At 50.9% G+C, this 22452-nt stretch overlaps 9 protein-coding genes and 1 non-coding gene across 10 annotated transcripts; 6 read left to right on the top strand and 4 right to left on the bottom strand.

The window, feature by feature from the left end:
- The first annotated feature begins 353 nt into the window (after nt 1-353).
- Nucleotides 354-2093, top strand: BO82DRAFT_334711 (putative extracellular exo-polygalacturonase). The gene is made up of 4 exons (XM_025633270.1): nt 354-805; nt 865-1231; nt 1293-1492; nt 1564-2093. Exons 1-4 carry the CDS (start codon nt 533-535, stop codon nt 1999-2001), a joined length of 1278 nt encoding a protein of 425 aa, XP_025492386.1. The 5' UTR covers nt 354-532; the 3' UTR covers nt 2002-2093.
- A 475-nt stretch (nt 2094-2568) lies between these two features.
- On the bottom strand, nt 2569-2640 carry BO82DRAFT_t162. The gene has a single exon. It is a non-coding gene; the product is annotated as a tRNA-Arg (tRNA).
- A 1392-nt stretch (nt 2641-4032) lies between these two features.
- agm1 (phosphoacetylglucosamine mutase PCM1) lies at nt 4033-6021 on the bottom strand (the record flags this gene model as incomplete). The annotated part of the gene is made up of 6 exons (XM_025636953.1): nt 4033-4908; nt 4968-5474; nt 5526-5540; nt 5606-5750; nt 5850-5863; nt 5929-6021. The coding sequence occupies 6 exons, from the start codon at nt 6019-6021 to the stop codon at nt 4033-4035; spliced, it is 1650 nt and encodes a 549-aa protein (XP_025492385.1).
- A 387-nt stretch (nt 6022-6408) lies between these two features.
- On the bottom strand, nt 6409-7825 carry BO82DRAFT_354054 (PGAP3/PER1 family protein). Its single transcript, XM_025635117.1, has 4 exons — nt 7626-7825; nt 7522-7564; nt 6697-7471; nt 6409-6621 (listed from the first exon to the last, which is right to left on the bottom strand). The coding sequence occupies exons 1-4, from the start codon at nt 7749-7751 to the stop codon at nt 6567-6569; spliced, it is 999 nt and encodes a 332-aa protein (XP_025492384.1). The 5' UTR covers nt 7752-7825; the 3' UTR covers nt 6409-6566.
- Nucleotides 7826-8632: 807 nt separating this feature from the next.
- Nucleotides 8633-9947, top strand: rmtA (protein-arginine omega-N methyltransferase HMT1; the record flags this gene model as incomplete). The annotated part of the gene is made up of 6 exons (XM_025631372.1): nt 8633-8715; nt 8766-8779; nt 8845-8864; nt 8922-9031; nt 9091-9422; nt 9472-9947. 6 exons carry the CDS (start codon nt 8633-8635, stop codon nt 9945-9947), a joined length of 1035 nt encoding a protein of 344 aa, XP_025492383.1.
- Nucleotides 9948-10688: 741 nt separating this feature from the next.
- BO82DRAFT_432015 (putative trimethyllysine dioxygenase TmlH) lies at nt 10689-14703 on the top strand. Its single transcript, XM_025640754.1, has 15 exons — nt 10689-10947; nt 11009-11057; nt 11118-11438; nt 11503-11596; nt 11659-11997; nt 12679-12750; nt 12821-12838; nt 12905-12971; nt 13043-13103; nt 13157-13259; nt 13319-13418; nt 13472-13571; nt 13638-14126; nt 14188-14259; nt 14337-14703. Exons 1-15 carry the CDS (start codon nt 10828-10830, stop codon nt 14459-14461), a joined length of 2130 nt encoding a protein of 709 aa, XP_025492382.1. The 5' UTR covers nt 10689-10827; the 3' UTR covers nt 14462-14703.
- Nucleotides 14704-14830: 127 nt separating this feature from the next.
- BO82DRAFT_383229 (proteasome regulatory particle base subunit RPT5) lies at nt 14831-16574 on the top strand. The gene is made up of 3 exons (XM_025637998.1): nt 14831-15269; nt 15377-15792; nt 15851-16574. The coding sequence occupies exons 1-3, from the start codon at nt 14950-14952 to the stop codon at nt 16507-16509; spliced, it is 1395 nt and encodes a 464-aa protein (XP_025492381.1). The 5' UTR covers nt 14831-14949; the 3' UTR covers nt 16510-16574.
- A 468-nt stretch (nt 16575-17042) lies between these two features.
- On the top strand, nt 17043-19044 carry BO82DRAFT_432013 (Brix domain-containing protein). The gene is made up of 2 exons (XM_025640753.1): nt 17043-17321; nt 17407-19044. The coding sequence occupies exons 1-2, from the start codon at nt 17118-17120 to the stop codon at nt 18595-18597; spliced, it is 1395 nt and encodes a 464-aa protein (XP_025492380.1). The 5' UTR covers nt 17043-17117; the 3' UTR covers nt 18598-19044.
- An 8-nt stretch (nt 19045-19052) lies between these two features.
- Nucleotides 19053-20250, bottom strand: BO82DRAFT_334690 (riboflavin synthase). Its single transcript, XM_025633269.1, has 3 exons — nt 20165-20250; nt 19980-20102; nt 19053-19726 (listed from the first exon to the last, which is right to left on the bottom strand). The coding sequence occupies exons 1-3, from the start codon at nt 20193-20195 to the stop codon at nt 19170-19172; spliced, it is 711 nt and encodes a 236-aa protein (XP_025492379.1). The 5' UTR covers nt 20196-20250; the 3' UTR covers nt 19053-19169.
- Nucleotides 20251-20431: 181 nt separating this feature from the next.
- On the top strand, nt 20432-22372 carry BO82DRAFT_309442 (CaiB/BaiF CoA transferase family protein). The gene is made up of 6 exons (XM_025632350.1): nt 20432-20680; nt 20733-20764; nt 20830-20950; nt 21008-21512; nt 21579-21872; nt 21936-22372. Exons 1-6 carry the CDS (start codon nt 20498-20500, stop codon nt 22145-22147), a joined length of 1347 nt encoding a protein of 448 aa, XP_025492378.1. The 5' UTR covers nt 20432-20497; the 3' UTR covers nt 22148-22372.
- Nucleotides 22373-22452: the final 80 nt, after the last annotated feature.

Below are 22452 nucleotides of genomic sequence, written 5' to 3'. Positions count from 1 at the left end.
GAAACCAAAAAGAGGGGTCGAACAGCTGTTCAAGATTCCCTGGAGTTGAGATTAATCTGTATCTCGGTTCGCTTGCGATGCTTTGACCGAAAGGAGGGGAAAATGCGCGAGTCACTCGGACGTTGCTCGGTTAAATACAAGTAATGAATCGGTCTAGTCCACTCATCCCAAGTAAAAGCTTCGTGCCGCACAAGCTTCAATGAGATGAAGCTTGACGGAGGGAAATGAGCAAAGCCTTGGGATGCAGGTTGCATGGATGATGGGGGTGTCATTGGTGGAAAATGGATCATCTCCTGCTCTACCCCGTCTTTTTTCTCCGCACTGCATCATTTCCCCTTTACCCGCCTCATTTCTATCATTCCCACTCGGGCCAATTGTCCCCGATAGCTTGCTTTCGTGCTTGATCTGACGTTGCGGAGAGACCCTTGAGCCCCCCGTCGGCAATTATTAGAAAAAGCGAGATGGCGCAATATGAGGTCCGCAGACAGCAGCCCGGCTCTCAGAATTCTGTCTACGCGTCACATCCAACACAATGCGATTTTCTTTGGCCTCAGCATCCTCCATTTCATTGCTCTTGGGGCTTTCGGCTCTGAGCTCTGCAAACAACGTCCAGAAGAAAGGCAATGTATGTACCGTGAAGGCCAATGGACACCAGAAAGACGATGTACCGAACCTCTTAGAAGCATTCAAGGAATGTGGCAATGGAGGAACTATCGTTTTCCCTGAAGACCAGTCCTACTGGATCGGACAGAGACTGAACCCTGTCCTGAATAATGTCGCAATTGAATGGCGGGGAAAGTGGACGGTAAGTGTCTCCTTCGCCCATGGACGCAATGCGCACACACGCTAACATTCTATAATCAGTTCTCGGATGATCTGTCGTACTGGCGCAACCACTCCTATCCAGTCGCCTTCCAGAATCACGCTGCTGGTTTCGTCATTACTGGACAGAACATCAGTATCAATGGGTATGGGACGGGAGGTATCGACGGCAATGGCAATGTCTGGTACACTGCAGAGGCAGGCGTCACGCAGCCTGGGCGTCCGATGCCCTTCGTCTTCTGGAATGTGTCCGACGTCGAGGTCGAAAGCTTCTACGTCAAGGATCCTCCGTTGTGGAGTCTGAACATCATGAACGGCACGAACATGAGGTTCAACGACATCACCTGCAACGCGACGGCTGTCGATGCGCCGTATGGTAGTAACTGGGTCCAGAACACCGATGGATTCGGTAGGTACTTTGCAACCCCATATGTTGTAATGTCCATCAACTGATCACATCATCTTACCAGACACGATGGACGCCACCAACATCCAACTCACCAACTTCGTCTACCAGGGTGGCGACGACTGCATTGCCATCAAACCCCGCTCCTATAACATCGACATCCAAAACGTCACCTGCCGCGGCGGCAATGGAATCGCGGTTGGCAGTCTCGGACAGTACTTGGAGGATTCCAGCGTCGCGAACATCCGAGTTGACAACGTCAAGGTACTATACCATAGCACCACCCAAGCCCTCCGTTCGGCAAGTGAGAACTAATAATCGTGACAAACCCCCAGATCATCAGATACAATGAGGACATGCACAACAGCGCGTACATCAAGACCTGGGTTGGAGCTCTCGTGCCCCAGGACTCGTACGAGAGCGACTACCTGCCCCGCGGAGACGGCTGGGGCAGCGTCAAGAACATCATTTTCTCGAACTTTGATGTGCAGGGGGCCAACGCGGGTCCCGCAATCAGCGAAAGCAGCGGGAACAACGGATCATACGCCGGAACGAGCAAGATGCTGATCTCCAACATCGCGTTTGTCAATTTCACGGGGTACATCAACACCACCAAGTCTACGACGTCCTCGGTCTCGTGCTCGAAGCTGTACCCCTGCTACAACATCGAGTACGACAACGTGGTTCTGTACCCACTGAACTCGACTACGCCGGGCAAAGGGTCTTGCTCGTACACGGCTGATGGGGGTGTTCATGGTCTGAGCGGATGCTAGTGTGTTGACCTACAGCCCTACGGTACTACTTCTTTGTGCTATTTGTATCGTGGGTGAAGGGATTGGGCGGTGTATATATACTTGATAGTGCCAATGGTAGTAAAGTGCCTGCTAGGATTTGCTTTCTGGGGTCTCCCTCAACGATAAGGTATCCAATGTCCATCACTTTCTCGCTTGAGATCATGCTACTATAGTCTCTGCCTCCGTTAGACCCAATGACACGTTTCAAGGCCCATGACATTCCCACAAACCACCATTGCATACACCAGCCATGGAGGCCCATGGGATTGGCAGTTGGTAGCCAATGGCCAAGCCTCTGTAGTGGAGCGAGAACCCTATAAGATACGTGTCGGGAAGCGATATCATGGGGTGCGGCATGACGGCGGTTGATGTCGGCTCAAACCACAACTGATATGAATGAGTGCATCATCATCGGCTGTTATAATTTAGATAACGAATAATATTTTAGGTGATGAGAGGTAAAGTAGCGATGCCACGGCAAACAATAAACCTGTCTGCGTATGTCTGCGTAGCGAAATACGAAAAAAAAGAAAAGCTCAAAAAGAATGACCTACGCAGGGCTCGAACCTGCAATCTCTTGATTCGTAGTCAAGCGCCTTACCATTGGGCCAGCAGGCCTTGCTGTTGGGAAACTTGAGCATGTTAAATCTTATATCCCTGTATACAGAGAGTACTAGGACTGCTCACCTCGACAAAGGCCAGGTGAGTCAAATCATGCCCAGAATCACAGAAAAAATCATACGGCAGTTGACATAGACACCTATGTAGAGGCAAATACCTGTTGGGATGAGCCAACACCCTTTTCGGCATATTAACCATACGGCTTTGCACAAGCCCATCCAGTCGCGTCCATGGTCTACTGATTGGGTAGCGGGCCCGAAATATATCATTCCCGAGTCGAAGTTCTGCCAACCTCATCCAGGCCACAAGGCGGCCATGAATCGTACCGGAACCGGGGCTACGATTGAGATACATCAAAATCTACCAAAGGGCCCACAGACAACAGACAGCTACTTGAAAATTAGGCCACAGACGGCGAGAACTACCGGCACAAAGTTACGGCTTCCTTACATCGTTGGCCTGAGAGCCGGCCATGTAGGTCCTATTATCCCCCCCAGTGATATAGCTGGCACGTCCATAGTCCTGGGACAGGGCTTTGAGGTACAGATAGCATTCATCAAGCCACAGTCTTTTCCTTTATTGTGTAAAGGAATCACACGCGCCGCAAACCAGGCATACCAGAACATCCGGGACAAGTATAGCACAGTGAAGCGCTCAGCATGGTGTTTAAGTGTGGATCACATCGCTCAACCGGTCTTGCCAATGGACGAGATCACATTTAAGTATATGCCTGTAGACTGTACAGACCAACGGAAGGCTCCTATCATCAAGTCCCGGGGAATGGCTCGGGTGCTTGACCAGACACAATCCTACCGACAAAAGTCCTAGATGGGTGAACAGCACCTACATCAGAAAGGTGTGCAGGAAGGTAATAGCCAAAGACAGCATCTGTTTCGCATCATGCTGCGGCGAGACAGCACAGTTGCTAAGGACTACAAGAGGCCCTGCCGGCAACATCCTCTATGATTATTCGTCGACAAACACCAGTGAAAACGACAATGGGATGCTGAGATATGTTCTTCCAGAGCACTCTGATCTATAAAATAAGAGGAAGCTCGATTTCCATGGCTGTCTGGTAAGCACAAAATGCAATAGCAGAAAGGGAGCTGATGTAAGAGGCCGAGACATATGCTTTCTATAGGACGTGTAGATTCAAATGCCAAGGTACTAGAACGATGCGCAAAGTGAGATGCAAACTCTTCTGCTTATGTGTGAATTAAATTAAGATCATGAATTCATTCACCAAAGTTCCCAGGAAATCTTAGAACTCGGTTTTTTACAACAGATCTGTGCTGCACGTCCAGACGTGATGCTGTTGTTCGTTAGCCTGACGGCCTGAACCACCGTACATCGACAATGCGTTCTTGGCCGGTTAGCTCCAGAAGTGGCCTAGGAAGAGGGTTCCTTGGCGGCACCAGCCTCACGAACCGCGTTGGCAACACGGGTGGCGAGATCATCGGCCTCGGAACGGCTCGCCGCTTCGGCGTAAACACGCACAGCATCCTCCGTACCACTGGCGCGAGCGAAACTCCTTCCCTTGTTGTACCGGGATTGCAGAGACTCAATCTCAGCCTGCAGGCCGGGTGGGGACTCGAGCTTACGCTCAGCGTCATAAGCCTTGAAGATCGAACGGTCCGCGACCTCGACACGGACAAGACGCGACGGCAGATCGGTGTAAGTCGCAAGCCACTCCTTGGGGCTCCAGCCCTTGTGAGAAAGAATAGCCTCCACGAGGAGCATGTCGGAGATGGCGTCTCCAACAGCCTGGTTAATCAGGTCCGTCAAGCCCTGGAGGCACTCGAGCGAGCGCTGCTGAGCAGGAGACTGAGGCTCCGTATTCTTGATCGTCTTCAAAGCATTCTCGGAGAAGGTGATCGTGCCGTGCCCATTGGCCTCGAAATAGACGCCGACATCGAACCGCAAAGCGGCGTGGTGAAGGTGCTTAACACCGGTATTCGTGCAAACGGAGGGAAGTTTCAGCACCTTCTCAATGTAGTCAGTGCTAGATCCGTTGGCATAAGCAGTCTGCACAACTCCGATCTTGAGTTTCTGTGCGATGCCAGCGCTACGAGCAAGGTCGCCAATGAATGATGCAGCAAGGGTGGCGATGCGATCGCCATCGAGCAACCTGAACACGTTGCTCTCATCGACAAAGTAGTAAACGATACGGTCAGCATCGCCGTCCAATGAGGCACAACGCTCGAGAGGACCGGCCTTGGAAGACGGAGGAGCACGTTGCTTCGTCTTGACATAATCGGCACCACACTGATAGACAAATTAGCCCGAGACCGGCATCAGGGTAGAGGCCTGTAGAAGAATCTTACCTCGAAGTTGAGGCTATCAGGGTTGATGACGTCGTCGTTGACGATCTTGATGTCAAGGCCACCTTCCTCCGCAGTGGGCAGGTACTTGATAAGCTCCCTGAGCTTGGGTCCACCAACACCGTTGGCGCAGTCAACGGTCAAAGAGCCCTTGATCTTGATACCCCGCATCACTCTCTTGAAAGCCTCGGCAAGTTTCTCGTAGTAACCCTGCTCGGTGGGCTCACCATATTCATACTGTGTACCCAGAGTGTTCTTGCACCGAACGATATAGTGAAGCTGAGGGGTGGTCAGGTACTTCAAGTCAAGGAATTCGACTTCCGTAGCGGTAAGTGCGGCGTTGAGAACCGAGACGAGGCGAGAGCCAGACGCGCGAGTGTCGCGGGCGAAAACAACGCGAGCTTGGTTCTCCATGCTGACATCGATCTCTTTAATCAACTCTTCGTACACATCTCCGACCTTGTCGAGCGGGGCGTTGGCAAGTCTGGTCGCATAGGTCTCCCATTCGGCCTGAAAGGATGTGAGATGACATTCGTTAGTGAATCATAATTTGGCTCCTACCTCCAACATCTCACCCTATTTGAGTATTTAAGTCAGTTACTGAGCTTACATTAAGAGACTACCAAGGTGGAGGAACTCACCATAGGGTCGACGAGCTTCACGCCATTGTCCTCTGCAGGATTGTGACTGGCAGTGACCATGACACCAACCCATTGCCCACTAAGCTTCCTGGAACGAAGGCCCGCAAGCAAACCAACAGTGAAAACGACGGTATTGAGAAGGTCGCTGGTATGGCCTCAGTAACATGTAAACAAAGGAGCGATCGCGGGGTATTGTGGAGGCGGGGTCGATCGTTCAGGTTGTTGATTGAGCAGCTTGACTTACGCCTTCATACGGAACTGCGGGCAAATAGTCAGTCAGATTGTTACAGAGTCGAAGTGTTCGACAACACGTAGGAACTTACTCCTGCAGTACCATATTGGAAGATCCTCCCTTCTGGCTTTGCGTACTGAGCAGCCGCTTCTGCGATTGCTTTCTTGACAGCCGGAGACGCCATTGTGGCGCGAACTAGGTGGAAATGAAGAGGCGGCGGCAGATCTCGTGGCAAATGGCGGCTCAGGGCTTTGAAGCAGACGGCACTATTGTGAAGCAGGTGTAGTGTCAGACGAAAAGGGGAGAAATATCACAAAAAAGAGGAAAGGCAGAGCGAGTGGAGGGATGAGTGGGTGAGACATAAAACCGGGGCCAGCTCAGGCTACTTACTAGCTTTCCCTGTACTGCCCACAATGCGCCCAAGCGGTGAGCCGCTGACCGATAGCGTGGTTTGGACCAACCCGCCCAGCCGAGGGAGACGGGAAGGAAGTTGGAACAGGGGAAAAAGTGGAAATTAAAGGCACAGCCAGAAAGCTACCTCGAGATACTTATATCTACATAGTAGGTTTCTAGCAGCCTTAAAATCGTTGAACATTCTACCAAATATTACTACATTTCATTCAGACTGTTTGAGATCACCAGGACCAATTCAAAACCTGACTGCTACTGGCACCAAGCTGAGCCGAGTCTTTCTGCAGCATGTATGTAAAGTCGTCCCCGCAAGCCAGCTTAGAGCTTGAGTCTCTCCCCTGCCACATCATTCTGGATGTCTTTGGTAAGGAAACTAGGGCCCAGAGAAGTCAGTGTCTCAGTAACCAGCACTCCAAGGACTAGATATAGGGGGTTCGGGACAACTCACAAGTACCACCACGCGGTGGGAATCACAGTCCCAAGATGCCATAAGCTATGTGCGTCAATGAGCTCATTCCAAGGGGGAAAGTCAAGCAGCTCCAGGCTCATCGCCAAGATTATCCAGACCACAATTAACGCGGGCCAGGTCATCCAAGCTTTACCATATTTCCTATAACGATAAATGCTGAATGACACCCACAAGATATTCTGAGCCATCCCTATCACGATATTGGCAATCATGTTGTAGGTGTAGTCCCAAGACCAGAAGCTCAGGTAGCAGACGTGCAAAGTGTAAAGAAATATGCAGATAATTGTCCAGAGACGGCGCAAAGTCGGCTTATGGCGAGGCTCCTCTCCATCTAGACGGAATATCCGAATGATTGCAAGGTACAAGCCATACATCACGTTAGCTCCAGCCCCAAAGTAATCCAGCTTTTCGGTCAATGGGAGGTCTCGTGTGTGAAACAAGGCACTGAATGTCCAGCATGCTAATCCACAATATCCAAAAGCCATATAATACGGCTTGAGTGAGTGCCACGATGGAATGGTTTCTCGGATCTTACCCATTCCGTGCCAGTGGGCGAGAAAGTTGAGGAGGGAGAAAAGGACAGAAAAGGGCTCCTGCATGCCGAGGATTCTGCGGAACGGCCATTTCCCGTGAAATTGTAGTACTGGATTTAACATCGGAGGATCGCGAGCGACACGGCGATCTGTCACGACATGTTGGCAGGTATAATCGCACTCGGAAGGACACGTCCACAGCATGAGACGAAGATGGAGAGCTGGTAACGAATTAGTCGGGAAAACTATGGTCAAAATGTGTGAAGCTTACGGATCACCGAGTTGCCATCGTGACAATTTTCAGCCTTGCAGACCTGCTCATAGATTAGCTATCGCATTGCATCTGCACAGCTCTAGCCAGTGTGGTTCAGGTACCTTAACACATTCCTTGAAATCAGGAAGGTGATCGCCCAGAGACGCCGCCGATTTGCCAATGAGAGAAGCGAAGAAGAGGAGCAGAAAGCAGCAATAGAGCTTTCTCCTGGTTGAGCCTAGAAACATAGTGATCTCTGAGCTCTTGTAGCACAACCGGCAGTAAGGTGAGTTCAGGGAGGTAGACCCTTAGAAGAAGCTAGGCGGCGCGTGGCAGCAGCGGGGGCGGAGTGGCTTCGCGCGGCAATAAATAGGGAGCTCGGCATTTCCGGTCCCAGGTCTAGAAATAGCATGGAAGCATGATCGAAGAATGGATCCTCAAATCTAAGTCACAATAAATCACCGAAGAATCATACTTGAGATGGAGCATTTGTATCTTTAACTTTTGCTTAAGGCGCTGATGGGCTGTTCCCGTAGCCACGAAAATTGACCGCAGCACATTACTTGCTCTTTGGAATTTAAAACTGGCCAAAAAGTTTATGTTGTACTACAGTAGGATCGCCAAGTACAATAGAAACTGCTCTGAAGAATCATAATTGCATTTCAATTGCTACCATGGCTCAATTGAGTTATCCATATCCAAATTTGATTGGCAGTCCGAGATACAGTGCTAGGGCCTTCTGTCCGACTTTCAAGTCCCAACGGTTTAAGTCACTTATCATCTGTTCATAGCCCTAATCAGTACTTAGGGCTACAAGAGTCACATGCTGATAGACTGTATCCAGCATAGTCTATCTCATCAAGAGTCTAACCTTATTAGGTCTTAGCGTATGTTGCCTTCCAGAGGAGAAATTCCCAATGAGGGCAAAGGCCAAAAAAAAAGGCGGCCGCTCGAAGGGTTCGCTGAAGCGCTTTGTACTTTTTCACTTCTGCATATTGTTTTATCATCAGCTAAATCTGTTGATATTTTCTTCTCATCTCGCTTGTGATCTAGGTTCCTGGGTCCGCGATACATTGCCTAGAATCTCTCTATTTTATTTCACCCATAAGCAACCGACAGATTTGCAATCATGGCCGGAGTTGAGAAACAACAGTCCAGCAGTGCTGATCGCATGGTTGGCATGGACCATGCTGAAGTTCGTTATTTCACGAGGTACATCTTATCCCAGTGACTGACCTTGATATTGTGCTAATTGTGCCTAGTTATGATCACCATGGTAAATAATCCCAAGCACAGAACTTTACTTAGTGTCGGAGATGGCTAACGTCAAACCCCGCTCAGGCATTCACGAGGAGATGCTTGTAAGTCCGCCGCACACAGCACATTCTAATAGCCTACTAATATCTCCTTCTAAACAGAAAGACGATGTTCGCACCAGATCTTACCGCGACTCCATTTACCAGAACCGTCACATTTTCAAGGACAAGGTTGTTCTCGATGTCGGCTGCGGTACCGGTATTCTTAGCATGTTGGTGCCCGAATCCGTTACAAGCCTATGACTGGATACTGATGTTGTTGGCTTCTTAGGTTTGCTGCCAAGGCCGGTGCTAAGCATGTGATGGGTGTTGATATGTCCTCGATCATCGAGAAGGCCCGTGAAATCGTTGAGGTCAACGGCCTGACCAGCAAGATCACCCTCCTGCAGGGAAAGATGGAGGAGGTTGTCCTGCCCTACCCCAAGGTTGACATTATCATCTCCGAGTGGATGGGCTACTTCCTTCTCTACGAGTCCATGCTGGACACTGTCCTCTATGCCCGCGACCGCTACCTCGTCCCCGGTGGCAAGATCTTCCCCGACAAGGCTACCATGTACCTGGCCGCTATTGAAGACGGCGAGTACAAGGATGATAAGATTGGATGTGAGAGAACCCATTTCGTCAATCCCAAATCGCCGCTAATCAGAACTAGTCTGGGACAACGTCTATGGCTTTGATTACAGCCCCATGAAGGAAACTGCCCTCACTGAGCCTCTTGTGGATACAGTCGAGATGAAGGCACTTGTCTCTGACCCTTGCCCCATCATTTCATTCGATCTCTACACTGTCACCAAGGAAGATCTTGCATTCAAGGTACCCTACTCGCTCACTATCAAGCGCAGCGATTTTGTCCATGCCGTTATCGCCTGGTTCGATATCGAATTTGGCGCTTGCCACAAGCCAATCCTTTTTTCTACTGGCCCCCATGCCAAGTACACCCACTGGAAGCAGACCGTTTTCTATCTGCGGGATGTCCTTACCGTTGAGGAAGAGGAAGTTGTGTCTGGTATGCTCGAGAACAAGCCCAATGACAAGAACAAGCGCGACCTTGATATCAGCATCACCTACAAGCTGGAGACTACGGACCAGAACCGCACCGCCGAGGGTGGCTGCTTCTACAGAATGTAAGTGCACTCACTAATCAGCATCATCGAGCCAATCAGGAAGCTAATTATTGAAGGTGCTAAACTGAGGCGTTGAAATCCTCATCACCAAAATGATCCATCACTGGGTCGGTACACTGATCTCTCTGACCGGATTCCTTGTTCTGGAATTCTGTCAGTACCCTCGATACTATTTACCCTTAGGTTGCATGGCATTTGAAGGAAAGTACACTTGCATGACGTTGGGTCGATGAATAGGTTTTCTTGACTTGCTTTGTTTGTTTATGCCATTTCATTTCCGTTATGTTCCGGCGTTTTATTGGAAGGCAGGAAACGGCATCATTATTTGGCGCGACACGGAGAGATGGTTTTCAAGGACGATCATGAAGCTCCTCGAAATTCCCAAGTAGATACCCCGAGTCGATGCTCAATCTTATCATCTCTTGACGATCTCCTTATATTGTTTAGCTTCAGCCCCATCTGGATATCCCCAAGTGTCTGCGGGCTAAAACATTGACAGTTGTTGTAATGCTTTGTATACCTCTCTCTGAGCCTTGAGCTTATAGATCAATCTAGCGCCTCACCGACCGCGGCGCTGTTACTACGATATCTGGGCTGATTTGGCTGGTTCATCCAAAGCGGCATGGCGCTCTCGGTCCAGATTACATTAGCCTCGGCTTGTTTGCGGCCCCGCAACGGAGCGCTGTTCTGTCCGGGGTACAAAAGCATAGCATACCGTCCCAGACTCTTGTGAAAACCAAGGCCTAATCAGCCCTGCATTACCCATTACCCAAGTAACTCAAATCCGCTTCCAGAAATATCGCATAGCGCACTAGACACAATCTTCCATCGCCGATCGAATACCACACATACGCAGTCGACTATCTACATTGTCACTCGCTGAGATGTCTGCTCCCGGAGCTGGTCACGAGTTTGCTCCCCAGGAAGTCTCCTGGCAGAAGCGCGATATTCTCGTGTTTGCCAACAGCATTGGCTGCAAAGCTGATGAACTTCACTTCCTTTATGTATGTTGGATTGTCTACACACGGCCCCATTCCGGCTTGTGCTAAAAGAAGCGCGGCGCAGGAACTCCACCCCAGATTCGCGGTCTTTCCAACCTACCCGGTTATCCTTCGTATGTACGAGCCTCTCAGCTCAGAATTCAACGACCACTAAGATGTTTTACTTCATACAGCATTTAAGCTCACCGATCAGGAAGTGATTGACTTCTATGCTCGGGCAGGCGGTGCCCCGATTCCAGGAGCTCCCAAGCTCGACTACCGCCGTGTTGTGGATGGTCAGCGGCGAATCATTGCTCTGAAGCCACTCCCAACATCCAGCGCAGGACGGAAATTCGAGCTGCGCAACAAGGTCATTGGACTTTATGACAAGGGCAAGGCCGGGACTGTGCTGGAGACAGAACAGTCGATCGTCGACCAGGCCACTGGAGACATCTATACTAAGATCCTGAGCAGCAGCTTTTTTGTCGGGCAGGGTGGCTGGGGAGGTCCAAAGGGTAGGTGCTTTGTCCGGTCTTAGGACTAAACCTATGAAATTTGCCTAACTTGTTTTTGTGTAAGGCCCAAGCACGGTGAATTACCCCCCTCCGGAGGGTAAAAGCCCTGACGCCACCCATATAATTCAGACGACGCCGGAGACGGCTCTCTTGTACCGGTAAGATCTCTGGATACCTCTCCGACTTGGTTTCTCCGAGAAAGTTCTAACACACTAGACAGTCTCAATGGTGACTACAACCCTCTCCATGCAACTCCCGAGCCGGGTGCAAAGATGGGTTTCGGTGGCACCATCATCCATGGACTCTTCAGCTGGAACGCCGCAGCCCATGGTGTATTGAGAGAGATTGGACAGAGCGATCCAGAAAACCTGAAAGAGTTCCAAGCGCGCTTTGCCTCTCCAGTAAAACCAGGCGACAAGCTTACGACTGAGATCTGGCGGATGGGCAGGCTGGAAGGCGGCGATGAAGAGATTCGTTTTATTGTGAGAAACGATAAGGGCAAGGTGGTACTCAGCAATGGCCGTTGTCTCTTGAAAGCTACCGACTCGAAGGCCAAGCTGTAGTTGCATTATCATAGGTTAACTAGAAAACATCTTTTTCCATATGAGTAGATCGTTAGATCGCAAACTGATATATCTCGCAAGCACATATGAGTGTGACCCAGTCTAGAGGTTCAACTTAGCTAGAGTAACAGTCTCAAAACTGTTAAGCATAAATTAGAGCAACAGCTTAAAGGTGGGCCGATTTGCGGGGTGGGCGCTTCTACCTCGGCTTTTCGGACCACACACGTGACATAGAACTTCGGTCGTCCACTGATTCTCGATATATAGAGACTGAGATTCTTCGTCACGCGAACCTGGAAAGCATTGTTTAAGTCGCAGATTTGGTGCCCAAAGAGTTGAGATGAATGTTGTAGGAAGGCGATTTCTTTGTCGGGCGCTCGCCCCTTCAAGCCCGTTCAGGTAGAGACCATTCTCCGAGCTGCCACAACGAATGCTCATGATTGATATAGGAGCACAAATGTGGTGCCTTGCTCCCGATGGACCTATGCTGTTTCGGTGTGTATTTACACCTGGGGTCAACTGGTACCTGACACCGTTCTTTTAAGCTGAATGTCTCCCTCGCAGAGCACAAGACAACTCTTTATAGGACAATGTAATACACCTCCCTCCCGAGCGCCACACCATGGGCCTTGATATCACCGGCAAGTGGAAGCTGATGCAACTATCAATTTAGCCAGGACTGTGAACGAGACAGTCAAACATGACCCTAAATCAGCTCAACAGTTTTCAAAGGACGTCTTCAAGAAACTGTAAGCATTTTTCACTATCAGCTGCCTTCAATACGCATGAAGGGCTAAGACAGCTAACACTGTTTTGCAGAGGACCATTCTGGCTACGGTGAGTCGCTTTATGGCCAGTGCTCATCACATCGAGACTTATCTTTCGAGTATTGCTCTATGGTAGAGACAACTGTCAGTGTGACAAATGCCATCATCCTCAAACCCGACAACGGGAGGTAGACACATTTGCGGTATGTGAGCGAATCCCGAACATGCGAAGTATTTTGCTGATATATACCCTCTTGCGTCTGCTATTCCCTAGATTCCTTCAGAAATAATTATCAAGAAGGTCATCTATGCAGCGGAAGGCCTCAGAGTGGAATGTAAGTGTATATTCGCTGTCTCTCAAGTCATGCCGAGGCTAAAATCCAAGAAGTTTCGGATGGACATACGGGGTTCTACACATATGCCTGGCTCAAAGCCAATGGTACCAAAAAGCCGACTAGTGTGCTTCGGGCCGTTCATACAGCCAAACCCAGGTACTACAAACACGGATAAGATGCACGCTGCAATGGGAACTTACCATACATGTTCCTAGGCCTTACCATCCATTCACGGGGACTGGGCCATATCCCACGGTTTCATATGACGATGTTATGCAGGACGACAAGGGGTTGTTGCAGTGGCTTGATAAAATTGTGAGTCCCATTCCCGCTCCACGATCTGCTACCCGATCACTGATTTTGGGTAGTATAGCTACGGGTTTTGTTTCGTCATAGGTGTTCCCGTGACGACTCGGGACACTGAGAAGCTTCTCGAGAGAATCGCTTTTATCAGGCCCACGCATTATGGTATGAAAACAACGTTATATGCTCCTACAGTCCCCCTTGATCTACGACAATGCTAATTCATTCCAGGGGGTTTCTGGGATTTCACGTCTGATATGAGTTTTGGTGACTCTGCGTATACAAGCGAAGGTCTCGGTGCACACACTGATACTACATACTTTACGGATCCTGCGAGACTCCAAATGTTCCACCTTTTGTCTCATACCGACGGGCAAGGGGGCGCTAGCCTGCTAGTTGATGGCTTTCGAGCTGCCGAGACGCTGCAGAAGGAGAAAAAGGCGCACTACGCCTCGCTAATGCGCCAAAGCCAGCCTGCTCATGCCAGTGGCAACGAGAAGGTCTGCATACAGCCTATACACGAATTTCCGGTGCTCGAACTTCACCCGCAATTAGACCAGCTGTACCGGATCCGCTGGAACAATTACGACAGAGCACCGAAGACGAATTGGGGAATCAAAGACTTGAAGCAGTGGTACAGTGCGGCGCGACACTGGAACGAGATAATCAGCCGCGAGGAGTTCCAGATCTGGACACAACTCGAACCGGGAACCGCTCTAAGTAAGTACCGAGTAGTTGATTCACGGTGGTATTTGGAAACCCCTAGCTGACCGACTGAAAGTCTTCGATAATTGGAGAATGCTCCACGGGCGTTCGAAATTCACCGGAAAGCGGAGAATGTGTGGTGGTTATAGTAAGTGCTCTTGGTTCGATGACTGCTTCATACCGTCTTCAATCCGAAGTCTGAGTACCTCTGCTGACTCATGTTAGTCAATAATGACGATTTTCTTTCTCAATATCGTCTTCTCAAGTTCGGCCGAGAACACGTCCTAAATAATCTCGGTAACTGGCATGGTAAAGGCCACAAAGAAGGCAACCCGAACTTTCTGATATAATAGGCGTGCGAATGCTGGTCGTGCTCAGATACTGTACATAGACCATGCGTGGATGGTGTGTTCATAGCAAGCGTTGCAGAGGCGAGTGAAAGTGCAAAGCAGTAGACGCAATGGTGTAATTGTGGTCGGGAGCCTCCTATACCCACTGTGAAGCTGGCATGTGGGGTGCGAATCGAAGGATCATTACCATTATATACCATAAGTGAAGTCCCAGATACTCTACATCAGTACGGAGTAGCACTAACTTGAAAACCGGAGTCATTACCTAGCAGTCGGAGGACGGGTCATTTGTAATAGCATCACGTGATATAGGCAGGACGGCTGACGTTGTTTGGCCGAAGCTCAGAGCAAGCCGGCTCCAACGCAGCTCTCAGTTCCCCATCTCTCCCATTCTCACTCTCCCTTTACCTTCTTTCTCCCCATATACCTACCAAGTTGGCCTAAACATAATTTATTCTGTCATTGTAATTCTCATCTAATCTTGCACCATGTCTACCTTGGAAGACCTTGACGACCTCGAGCGTGAAGAGAGAGAGAAGAAGAAGGATCAGGGCGATGGCGGCGACCGAAAGCCCGATGGCGACGGAGATGCTGATATGAACGATGCTGATGCCAAGAAGAAAGAGGAGGACGATGAACTTTTTGATGAGGAGATTCTCTCTTCCAGCACAGCGGATATCGTTAAGAGGCGGCGAATGCTGGAGAACGAACTGCGTATAATGAAGAGCGAATACCAGCGGTTGACACACGAACAGAACACGATGAGGGAGAAGGTCAAAGATAACCAAGAGAAGATTGAGAACAACCGGTATGTTGCCCTCGACGTCGCTATCGGTTCGCCTACTGTGTGCGCCGACTCGTGGCGATGGCGGTTCCCTACCCAGGCCTTCCTGCTGACCACAAATCATCTCTCAGGCAACTACCCTACCTTGTCGGAAACGTTGTTGAGCTTTTAGATCTTGATGTCGAGGCTGAAGCCGCCGAGGAAGGAGCTAATATCGATCTCGATGCTACCCGTGTCGGCAAGTCCGCTGTCATCAAGACCTCGACCCGTCAAACCATCTATTTGCCGTTGATTGGTCTTGTGGACCACGAGAAGCTCAAGCCCGGCGATCTCATCGGTGTTAACAAAGACTCATACCTTGTCTTGGACACACTACCAGCCGAGTATGACAACCGGGTCAAGGCCATGGAGGTTGACGAGAAGCCGACGGAGAAGTACACGGACATTGGTGGTTTGGACAAGCAGATTGAGGAGATTGTCGAGGCTATCGTTTGGCCGATGAAGGAAGCCGATCGGTTCAAGAAGCTCGGTATCAAGGCACCGAAGGGTATGTGATTCGTGAAATCCGATGGGCTGAAAGTTATGGCGTACTAATTTGGTGCCAGGTGCTCTGATGTACGGACCCCCCGGTACCGGTAAAACCCTTCTTGCCCGAGCCTGCGCCGCAGAGACGAATGCCACATTCTTGAAGCTTGCCGGTCCTCAGCTGGTACAGATGTTCATCGGTGACGGTGCTAAGCTTGTTCGTGACTGCTTTGCCCTCGCTAAGGAGAAGGCCCCCTCGATCATTTTCATTGACGAGCTGGATGCCGTCGGTACCAAGCGTTTCGACTCCGAGAAGTCCGGTGACCGTGAAGTGCAACGAACCATGTTGGAGCTCCTCAACCAGCTCGACGGTTTTGCCTCCGATGATCGTATCAAGGTTCTCGCGGCCACGAACCGCATTGACGTGCTGGATCCGGCCTTGCTCCGTTCCGGTCGCCTGGACCGCAAGATCGAGTTTCCCCTGCCCAACGAGGAGGCTCGCGCCAATATCCTACAGATCCACTCCCGCAAGATGGCCGTGGATGATGGGGTCAACTGGGCAGAATTGGCTCGCAGTACCGATGAATTCGGAGGTGCGCAGTTGAAGGCTGTATGTGTGGAAGCTGGTATGATTGCTCTTCGTAAGGGCATGAGTAAGGTGGGACACGAGAACTACGTCGATGCCATCTCGGAAGTACAGGCGAAGAAGAAGGACACCAACATGGGTATCTATGTTTAAGAATATCTTATCCTTTTGCGTCACGATAAATTCCACGATGTTTCTCTACCTCTTGTAATCTGTCCCGTAATTACCACTGAAGGCCTCCTGTTGATCGAGGCAGGGCGCTAATAATAGGAAGCATCGGAATGCCATTATTGAGAAGGGTCGTCACAACACGCCTTTGCTTGATCCACAAGAGTCAATCATGCTCTAACCTTTCTTATCCATCTCAACTAGAGAGTGCGTTCCACAGCCTATTCTCATCCTCGTCGCATTCTTCCTTGTCTGCGTCCTTCACAGCACTATCCGCCCCTGTGTCTCGGCAATACCATCAGGCGGTATTCAAAGGCCAAGATGGACCCGGATTGCGATCGAAATGGAAGATATGTTGTTCAGTGGTTTGTTCATCAAAATACACTGATAGACTAACATGTTCTGGACTAAGGCAAGCTCGACGATACTGGGCGCCGCAAAATCATTGATCCGGGCTCCTCCGCGGCTTTGCTCCGCCTTTAGTTTTTCTGCGGGTCAAGAAAAAGTCCTACTTTTGATCCAGGCATCCGGGGGTAAAGATCCATCCTTAGTGATTATTTCCCCGTAATTCTCATTTCACATCGTTTTTCACCATGGCGAAGGCACGCACCAAGAAGCGCACCCATGTTCGCGCGACAAATGCCACGGCTGCTGCCAAAGGCGGCGCCTCGTCTATGAGCAAAACTCCCAAGTCGATGGTCATTCGAGTTGGCGCTACACAGGTCGGTTCCAGTGTCAGTCAGCTGGTCAAAGATGTGCGGACGATGCTTGAGCCCGATACGGCTGTGCGCTTGAAGGTATGTCAACAATCGGTCGACTTTTCGCCGACGATGCCAGGGGATTGTACAATGTTGAATCTTTTTTTTTTCTAACTGTCACCAGGAACGCAAATCGAACAGACTTCGGGATTTCACCACAATGACCGGTCCTTTGGGTGTCACCCATCTTCTTCTTTTCTCTAAATCCGCCACGGGCAACACAAACCTGCGGTTGGCGCTCACACCGCGAGGGCCGACCCTGCATTTCAAGGTGGAGAACTACTCCCTGTGCAGAGACGTCGAGAAGTCGTTGAAGCGCCCGCGCGGCGGTGGCCAGGACCACAAGACGCCTCCGCTGCTCGTGATGAACAACTTCAATACCCCCGGCGCCGACGAGAACTCCAAAGTACCGAAGCGCCTCGAGAGCCTGACCACGACCATTTTCCAGTCGCTCTTCCCTCCGATCAACCCCCAAGCCACCCCTCTCACCTCCATCCGTCGTGTCATGCTCTTGAACCGTGAGCTCGCCCCTGAAGGCGAAGAACAGGACTCCTATGTCCTCAACCTCAGACACTATGCCATCACGACGAAGAAGACCGGCATCTCGAAGCGTATCCGCCGCCTCGACCCCAAGGAAATCCGGAACAAGGAGAAGAAGAAGACCGCCGTGCCGAACCTCGGAAAGCTCGAGGATGCCGCGGACTACCTGCTCGATCCCTCGGCGGCGGGCTACACGTCTGCTAGTGAAACCGAGATGGACACGGATGCGGAGGTGGAGATTGCAGAGAGCACCACCCGCAAGGTTCTCACGAAACGTGAACTGCAGCGGATGAAGGCTGGCGACAAGGAGAAGGCACAGAAGAAGCTGAGCAACGGCCCCGGGGTCGAGAAGCGGGCGGTCAAGCTGGTTGAGCTGGGCCCTCGCATGAAGCTCCGGTTGCAAAAGGTTGAGGAGGGCTTGTGTGAGGGCAGAGTCATGTGGCACGACTTTATCTCGAAGTCTGAGGAGGAAGTCAACAAACTGGACAAGAATTGGGATAAGAAGAAGAAGGAGAAGGATGAGAGAAAGAAGCAGCAGAGGGAGAACATTGAGAAGAAGAAGGCCGAGAAGGCTAAAGCTAAGGCCAATGGCAAGGAGGTTGAAGATGATGACGACGAGGACGTTGACATGAGCGACGAAGACTGGCTCAGCGACGATTTCGACGAGGATGACGAGAATGTGGTGCAGGATGAAGACGACGAGGAAGAGGAGGAGGAGGAGGAGGAGGAGGAGGAGGGTGAAGAGGAGGATGGCGATGAGTCTATGGATGAGTAAATCTCCTTCGCCATCCGTAAAAACGATATTCTTTTGAGTCGTCAGCCATCACGAATATTGGCTGCCTCACGGCCCTCCCCAGGCTTACCAGTCCCTTTACGCCCTTGCCTTCTTCACGCCGGATAGCTTCCGACACGTCTGCGACGTGCCAATGAAACTATGCAGTCAATTCCAGCGCGTTGCATCATGTCAAATGCTCATAGCCGTGTTTTCAGTATGATGCACATGAGGTGTCTGTCATACACTATGCAGCGTTCGATATACGTGGTCCGTGTGATGGAGATATGGAAAGATCGGTGGGAACCAACTCAATCCGTCCGTACGTCGGACGCCGTTATAGCTATTCACTGTTTGTTTGATGGAAAGGAAAAAGTTATGTATCCTATGGTTCGTTAGGAGTTTCAAAATTATACCCACGATTTCTGGTTGCACATGCAGCAAGAGCCCTGGACGAAGTAAAAAGCATTATCATTCGTTAAGCCTTATCAAAAATCGTGTACGCTCATACCCCATCATCGATTCAGTAGATACTTTTTGCTTTCCTTTTATTACATTTATATCACCGAGAAAAATCACCGCTTCAACTTCTCATCCACGATGCGAGACACCATCTTCTCCAGCATGCTGAACTCACCCCCCGCCGAAGCAGCCGAACCAGCAAAGTACGCCTGCACGCTCTTCTCGACGTACTTGCCCACAATATCAATTTCGACGTTGACGTAGTCGCCGGGCGTCTTGGCCGCCGTGACGATCTTCTCCTGGGTGTAGGCGATGAGCATGACCTCGAAGTAGCCCTCGGCGCCGTCCACGACCTTGGTGACCGTCAGGCTGGCGCCGTCCAGCGTGACGTAGCCCTTCTCGACGATGTAGCGCATGACCCCCTGGTCGCGCGGCTGGAAGCGAAACACGAGCGCGTTGCTGTCCGGCGTGACGGACAGGATCTGCGCGATCGTGTCGACGTGACCCTGCACGAAGTGCCCGCCCATCCGCGTCTCGCCCAGCACCGCGCGTTCCAGGTTCACCTTCGACCCCGTCTGCAGGGTGCCCAGGTTCGTGCGCCGCAGGGTCTCCGGCGCGACGCCTACCTTGAACCATGTCTTATCGAAGGCCGTGACCGTGAGGCATGTTCCTGTTTTTTTTTCGAGGGGTTTTGTGTGAGTCTAACTTTTTTCTGTGCGGTTTTCTTTTTGTGTTGATATGTTCAGTGCTCCGCGGTGGGGGAAAGGGGATTGCGACCAGCTAGGACGGTGGGGGGGGGATGTGTCTGACAATGAGATGAGGGACCGGGGAGGAAGAGAGAGGGATTCGCAAATGAAAGGGTTCGGTGATGGTAATATTGATGATGATGGTCGTGGAGGAGGGATGGAGGGGTTGTTATGTACCATTGACAGCTATGCTATCGCCGAGATGCGCATCGACGAGGATCTCCTCACAATCGGTAATAGTCAGCGATGTTCCCCCGCCCCCGCTTGACGAGGTATCGAGGGGCTCGAGGGACGAGACCGCTAAGAAGTGACGGCACCATAGTCAGTTATAGAACGGGGCAGTACAGGAGACAGCAACTGACTTCCAATCTTCTCAACAAGACCCGTGAACATGGTGACAGAATAGCAGGGAGTAGACAGAATCAAACAAACCGAAGCCGGCGGGCGGATCGAGCGGAATTGAAGATCACAGAGAGGAAGTCGCGAAGCGGGAAAGCGGTTGACCTCGGCTTGGGGGCCGATCCCGCGCCGCCGCTCGGTGATGGCCGCCGATAGTTGGAAGTTGTACTGTACAGTTCTTGTTCGGTTCCTTGCTTCTGCTGGTCTTTTATTATTTCAAGATCTTTGGACACATTCATCTTGCCTTTCTGAATCCAATACAAGAGCTTTTTTATGTCCTCCCTCACCAATTGAGAATGAATCCTATAATCTCCTCGAAGGTGCCGCGGGCCTTTATTGCGCGCCGGCCGCTCAACCATACACACCTCTATCTATCAAGGAGCAACCGATCGTGGCGCACTTATTCTACTGCACTTTCAGATGATACCCTGCCTTTGAAAGGCATTAGGGTTCTAGATATGACGAGGGTTCTGGCTGGTGTGAGTATTATGCAATTGACCTTCCATAGGCTTGTGTTGACATCCCATGCAGCCATACTGTACACAAATCCTGGGAGACCTGGGGTATGCTGCCGCTACTTTGATGCTTCATGACACATACAATACTGACCATATGTGGTCTTCTACAGAGCAGACGTTATCAAGGTAGAACACCCAACACGCGGCGATGACACTCGTGCTTGGGGACCACCATACGCCAAGTACACTGACGGGTCAGAAGGGCCCGGAGAGAGCGCCTACTACTTGGGAGTAAGGTAGCCCGCCAGAAGCTATTCCTGGAAGTCAAGCAACTAACGTCTGGCTCAGGTAAACCGCAACAAGAAATCTCTCGGCTTATCCTTTGCTCATAAATCAGGAGTGGAGATTCTACATCGTCTGGCCAAAGAGTGCGACGTGTTGGTGGAGAACTATCTTCCTGGTAGCCTCAAGAAGTACAACATGGATTACGAGACCCTGAAAGCTATAAATCCCCGACTCATCTACGCCAGTATCACCGGCTACGGCCAGACTGGGCCATACAGCAACCGCGCCGGGTACGATGTCATGGTCGAGGCCGAGATGGGCCTGATGCACATCACTGGTAGTAGGGAGGGGGAGCCGGTCAAGGTCGGCGTAGCTGTGACGGACCTAACCACTGGTCTTTACACGTCTAATGCCATCATGGCGGCATTGATTGCTCGAGGGCGGACGGGGAAGGGGCAGCATATCGATGCATGCTTGAGCGATTGTCAGGTCGCGACTTTGGCGAACATTGCAAGCTCGGCGCTGATCAGTGGGAAGAAGGACTCTGGCCGGTGGGGGACGGCACACCGTAAGTGTTAGCCGCGAAGCAGTGCTGTCTGGATCGTGCGGTCTTACTGACCCCCGTCTTGCAAAGCATCCATCGTGCCTTACCGAAGTTACAAAACGCGTGACGGCGATATCCTCTTTGGCGGCGGGAACGACAGATTGTTCGGTGTGTTATGCGATCGGCTAGGTTATCCGGAATGGAAGACCGATCCCCGGTTTGTCACCAATAGCGACCGAGTGAAACACCGCGAGGAGATTGATGGGTTGATTCAGCAAAGAGTGAGACAAAAGACGACGCAGGAATGGCTGGAGATATTGGAAGGGAGCGGGATGCCGTATGCCGCAGTCAACGACATCCAAGGAACACTAAATCATGCTCATGGTGAGACCATTTTCTCCCAAGCGCTTATTCTCCGGACACGACGACTCTGACTCTGGGATATAGTCCAAGCACGGGGTATGGTCACTGAAGTTGATCATCCAGCCTGCGGGCCCATCAAGCTGGTGAACACACCGATCAAATATTCCCATGCAACCCCTGGTGTTCGGACGCCGCCTCCGACCCTCGGGCAGCACACCGACGAGATTTTGGCAGAAGTACTCGAGTATGGGAAGGAGGAGATAGCTCAGTTGAAGCAGGAAGGTGTAGTGGCATAGACGTGTTGTGATTCAATACATAGCCTCGGTGGGCTAGTGGTAAATTATCCTAAGGTGATAAGGGAGGAGTGTGTGTGGTCCGTAAGGAGGGTTCGTCTCTACCGAATATATGGTTAGTTTTCGTGCACCTGTCGGCTGAGCCGCACTGGGATGTAGCTTCGCAAAGCCTTAGGAACGCAATAACAGCTAGATGCCAAGGCCGTCAAAACAACCTGGTGGCTGGAGATATTGCAGGAATTGTATTACAGGATATGGGTTGGCACCGAAAGCAGTCAGGCAGTGCCTTCCAAGGGCGCGGGGATGAA

This window comes from Aspergillus uvarum, assembly GCF_003184745.1.
Source record: "Aspergillus uvarum CBS 121591 unplaced genomic scaffold BO82scaffold_24, whole genome shotgun sequence".
NCBI lineage: Eukaryota > Fungi > Ascomycota > Eurotiomycetes > Eurotiales > Aspergillaceae > Aspergillus > Aspergillus uvarum.
This window is presented reverse-complemented; position numbering and strand designations above follow the sequence as displayed.

What these genes read in the sequence shown, in the direction of transcription:
- BO82DRAFT_334711 (XM_025633270.1), top strand. Translation starts at nt 533, where the DNA reads ATGCGATTTTCTTTGGCCTCAGCATCCTCCATTTCATTGCTCTTGGGG. An exon ending in AATGGCGGGGAAAGTGGACG is followed by an intron (nt 806 to 864) that starts GTAAGTGTCTCC and finishes TTCTATAATCAG; the next exon opens with TTCTCGGATGATCTGTCGTA. An exon ending in CCAGAACACCGATGGATTCG is followed by an intron (nt 1,232 to 1,292) that starts GTAGGTACTTTG and finishes TCATCTTACCAG; the next exon opens with ACACGATGGACGCCACCAAC.
- BO82DRAFT_354054 (XM_025635117.1), bottom strand. Translation starts at nt 7,751, where the DNA reads ATGTTTCTAGGCTCAACCAGGAGAAAGCTCTATTGCTGCTTTCTGCTC. An exon ending in ATTTCAAGGAATGTGTTAAG is followed by an intron (nt 7,565 to 7,625) that starts GTACCTGAACCA and finishes ATCTATGAGCAG; the next exon opens with GTCTGCAAGGCTGAAAATTG. An exon ending in CGATGGCAACTCGGTGATCC is followed by an intron (nt 7,472 to 7,521) that starts GTAAGCTTCACA and finishes ATTCGTTACCAG; the next exon opens with CTCTCCATCTTCGTCTCATG.
- BO82DRAFT_432015 (XM_025640754.1), top strand. Translation starts at nt 10,828, where the DNA reads ATGTCTGCTCCCGGAGCTGGTCACGAGTTTGCTCCCCAGGAAGTCTCC. An exon ending in ACCGACTCGAAGGCCAAGCT is followed by an intron (nt 11,998 to 12,678) that starts GTAGTTGCATTA and finishes CAATTTAGCCAG; the next exon opens with GACTGTGAACGAGACAGTCA. An exon ending in TATCAGGCCCACGCATTATG is followed by an intron (nt 13,572 to 13,637) that starts GTATGAAAACAA and finishes AATTCATTCCAG; the next exon opens with GGGGTTTCTGGGATTTCACG.
- BO82DRAFT_383229 (XM_025637998.1), top strand. Translation starts at nt 14,950, where the DNA reads ATGTCTACCTTGGAAGACCTTGACGACCTCGAGCGTGAAGAGAGAGAG. An exon ending in GAGAAGATTGAGAACAACCG is followed by an intron (nt 15,270 to 15,376) that starts GTATGTTGCCCT and finishes ATCATCTCTCAG; the next exon opens with GCAACTACCCTACCTTGTCG. An exon ending in CGGTATCAAGGCACCGAAGG is followed by an intron (nt 15,793 to 15,850) that starts GTATGTGATTCG and finishes ATTTGGTGCCAG; the next exon opens with GTGCTCTGATGTACGGACCC.
- BO82DRAFT_432013 (XM_025640753.1), top strand. Translation starts at nt 17,118, where the DNA reads ATGGCGAAGGCACGCACCAAGAAGCGCACCCATGTTCGCGCGACAAAT. An exon ending in ATACGGCTGTGCGCTTGAAG is followed by an intron (nt 17,322 to 17,406) that starts GTATGTCAACAA and finishes AACTGTCACCAG; the next exon opens with GAACGCAAATCGAACAGACT.
- BO82DRAFT_334690 (XM_025633269.1), bottom strand. Translation starts at nt 20,195, where the DNA reads ATGTTCACGGGTCTTGTTGAGAAGATTGGAA. An exon ending in TCTTGTTGAGAAGATTGGAA is followed by an intron (nt 20,103 to 20,164) that starts GTCAGTTGCTGT and finishes GTCACTTCTTAG; the next exon opens with CGGTCTCGTCCCTCGAGCCC. An exon ending in CGATAGCATAGCTGTCAATG is followed by an intron (nt 19,727 to 19,979) that starts GTACATAACAAC and finishes AAAAAAAAACAG; the next exon opens with GAACATGCCTCACGGTCACG.
- BO82DRAFT_309442 (XM_025632350.1), top strand. Translation starts at nt 20,498, where the DNA reads ATGAATCCTATAATCTCCTCGAAGGTGCCGCGGGCCTTTATTGCGCGC. An exon ending in CCGGTGGGGGACGGCACACC is followed by an intron (nt 21,513 to 21,578) that starts GTAAGTGTTAGC and finishes CGTCTTGCAAAG; the next exon opens with CATCCATCGTGCCTTACCGA. An exon ending in AACACTAAATCATGCTCATG is followed by an intron (nt 21,873 to 21,935) that starts GTGAGACCATTT and finishes TCTGGGATATAG; the next exon opens with TCCAAGCACGGGGTATGGTC.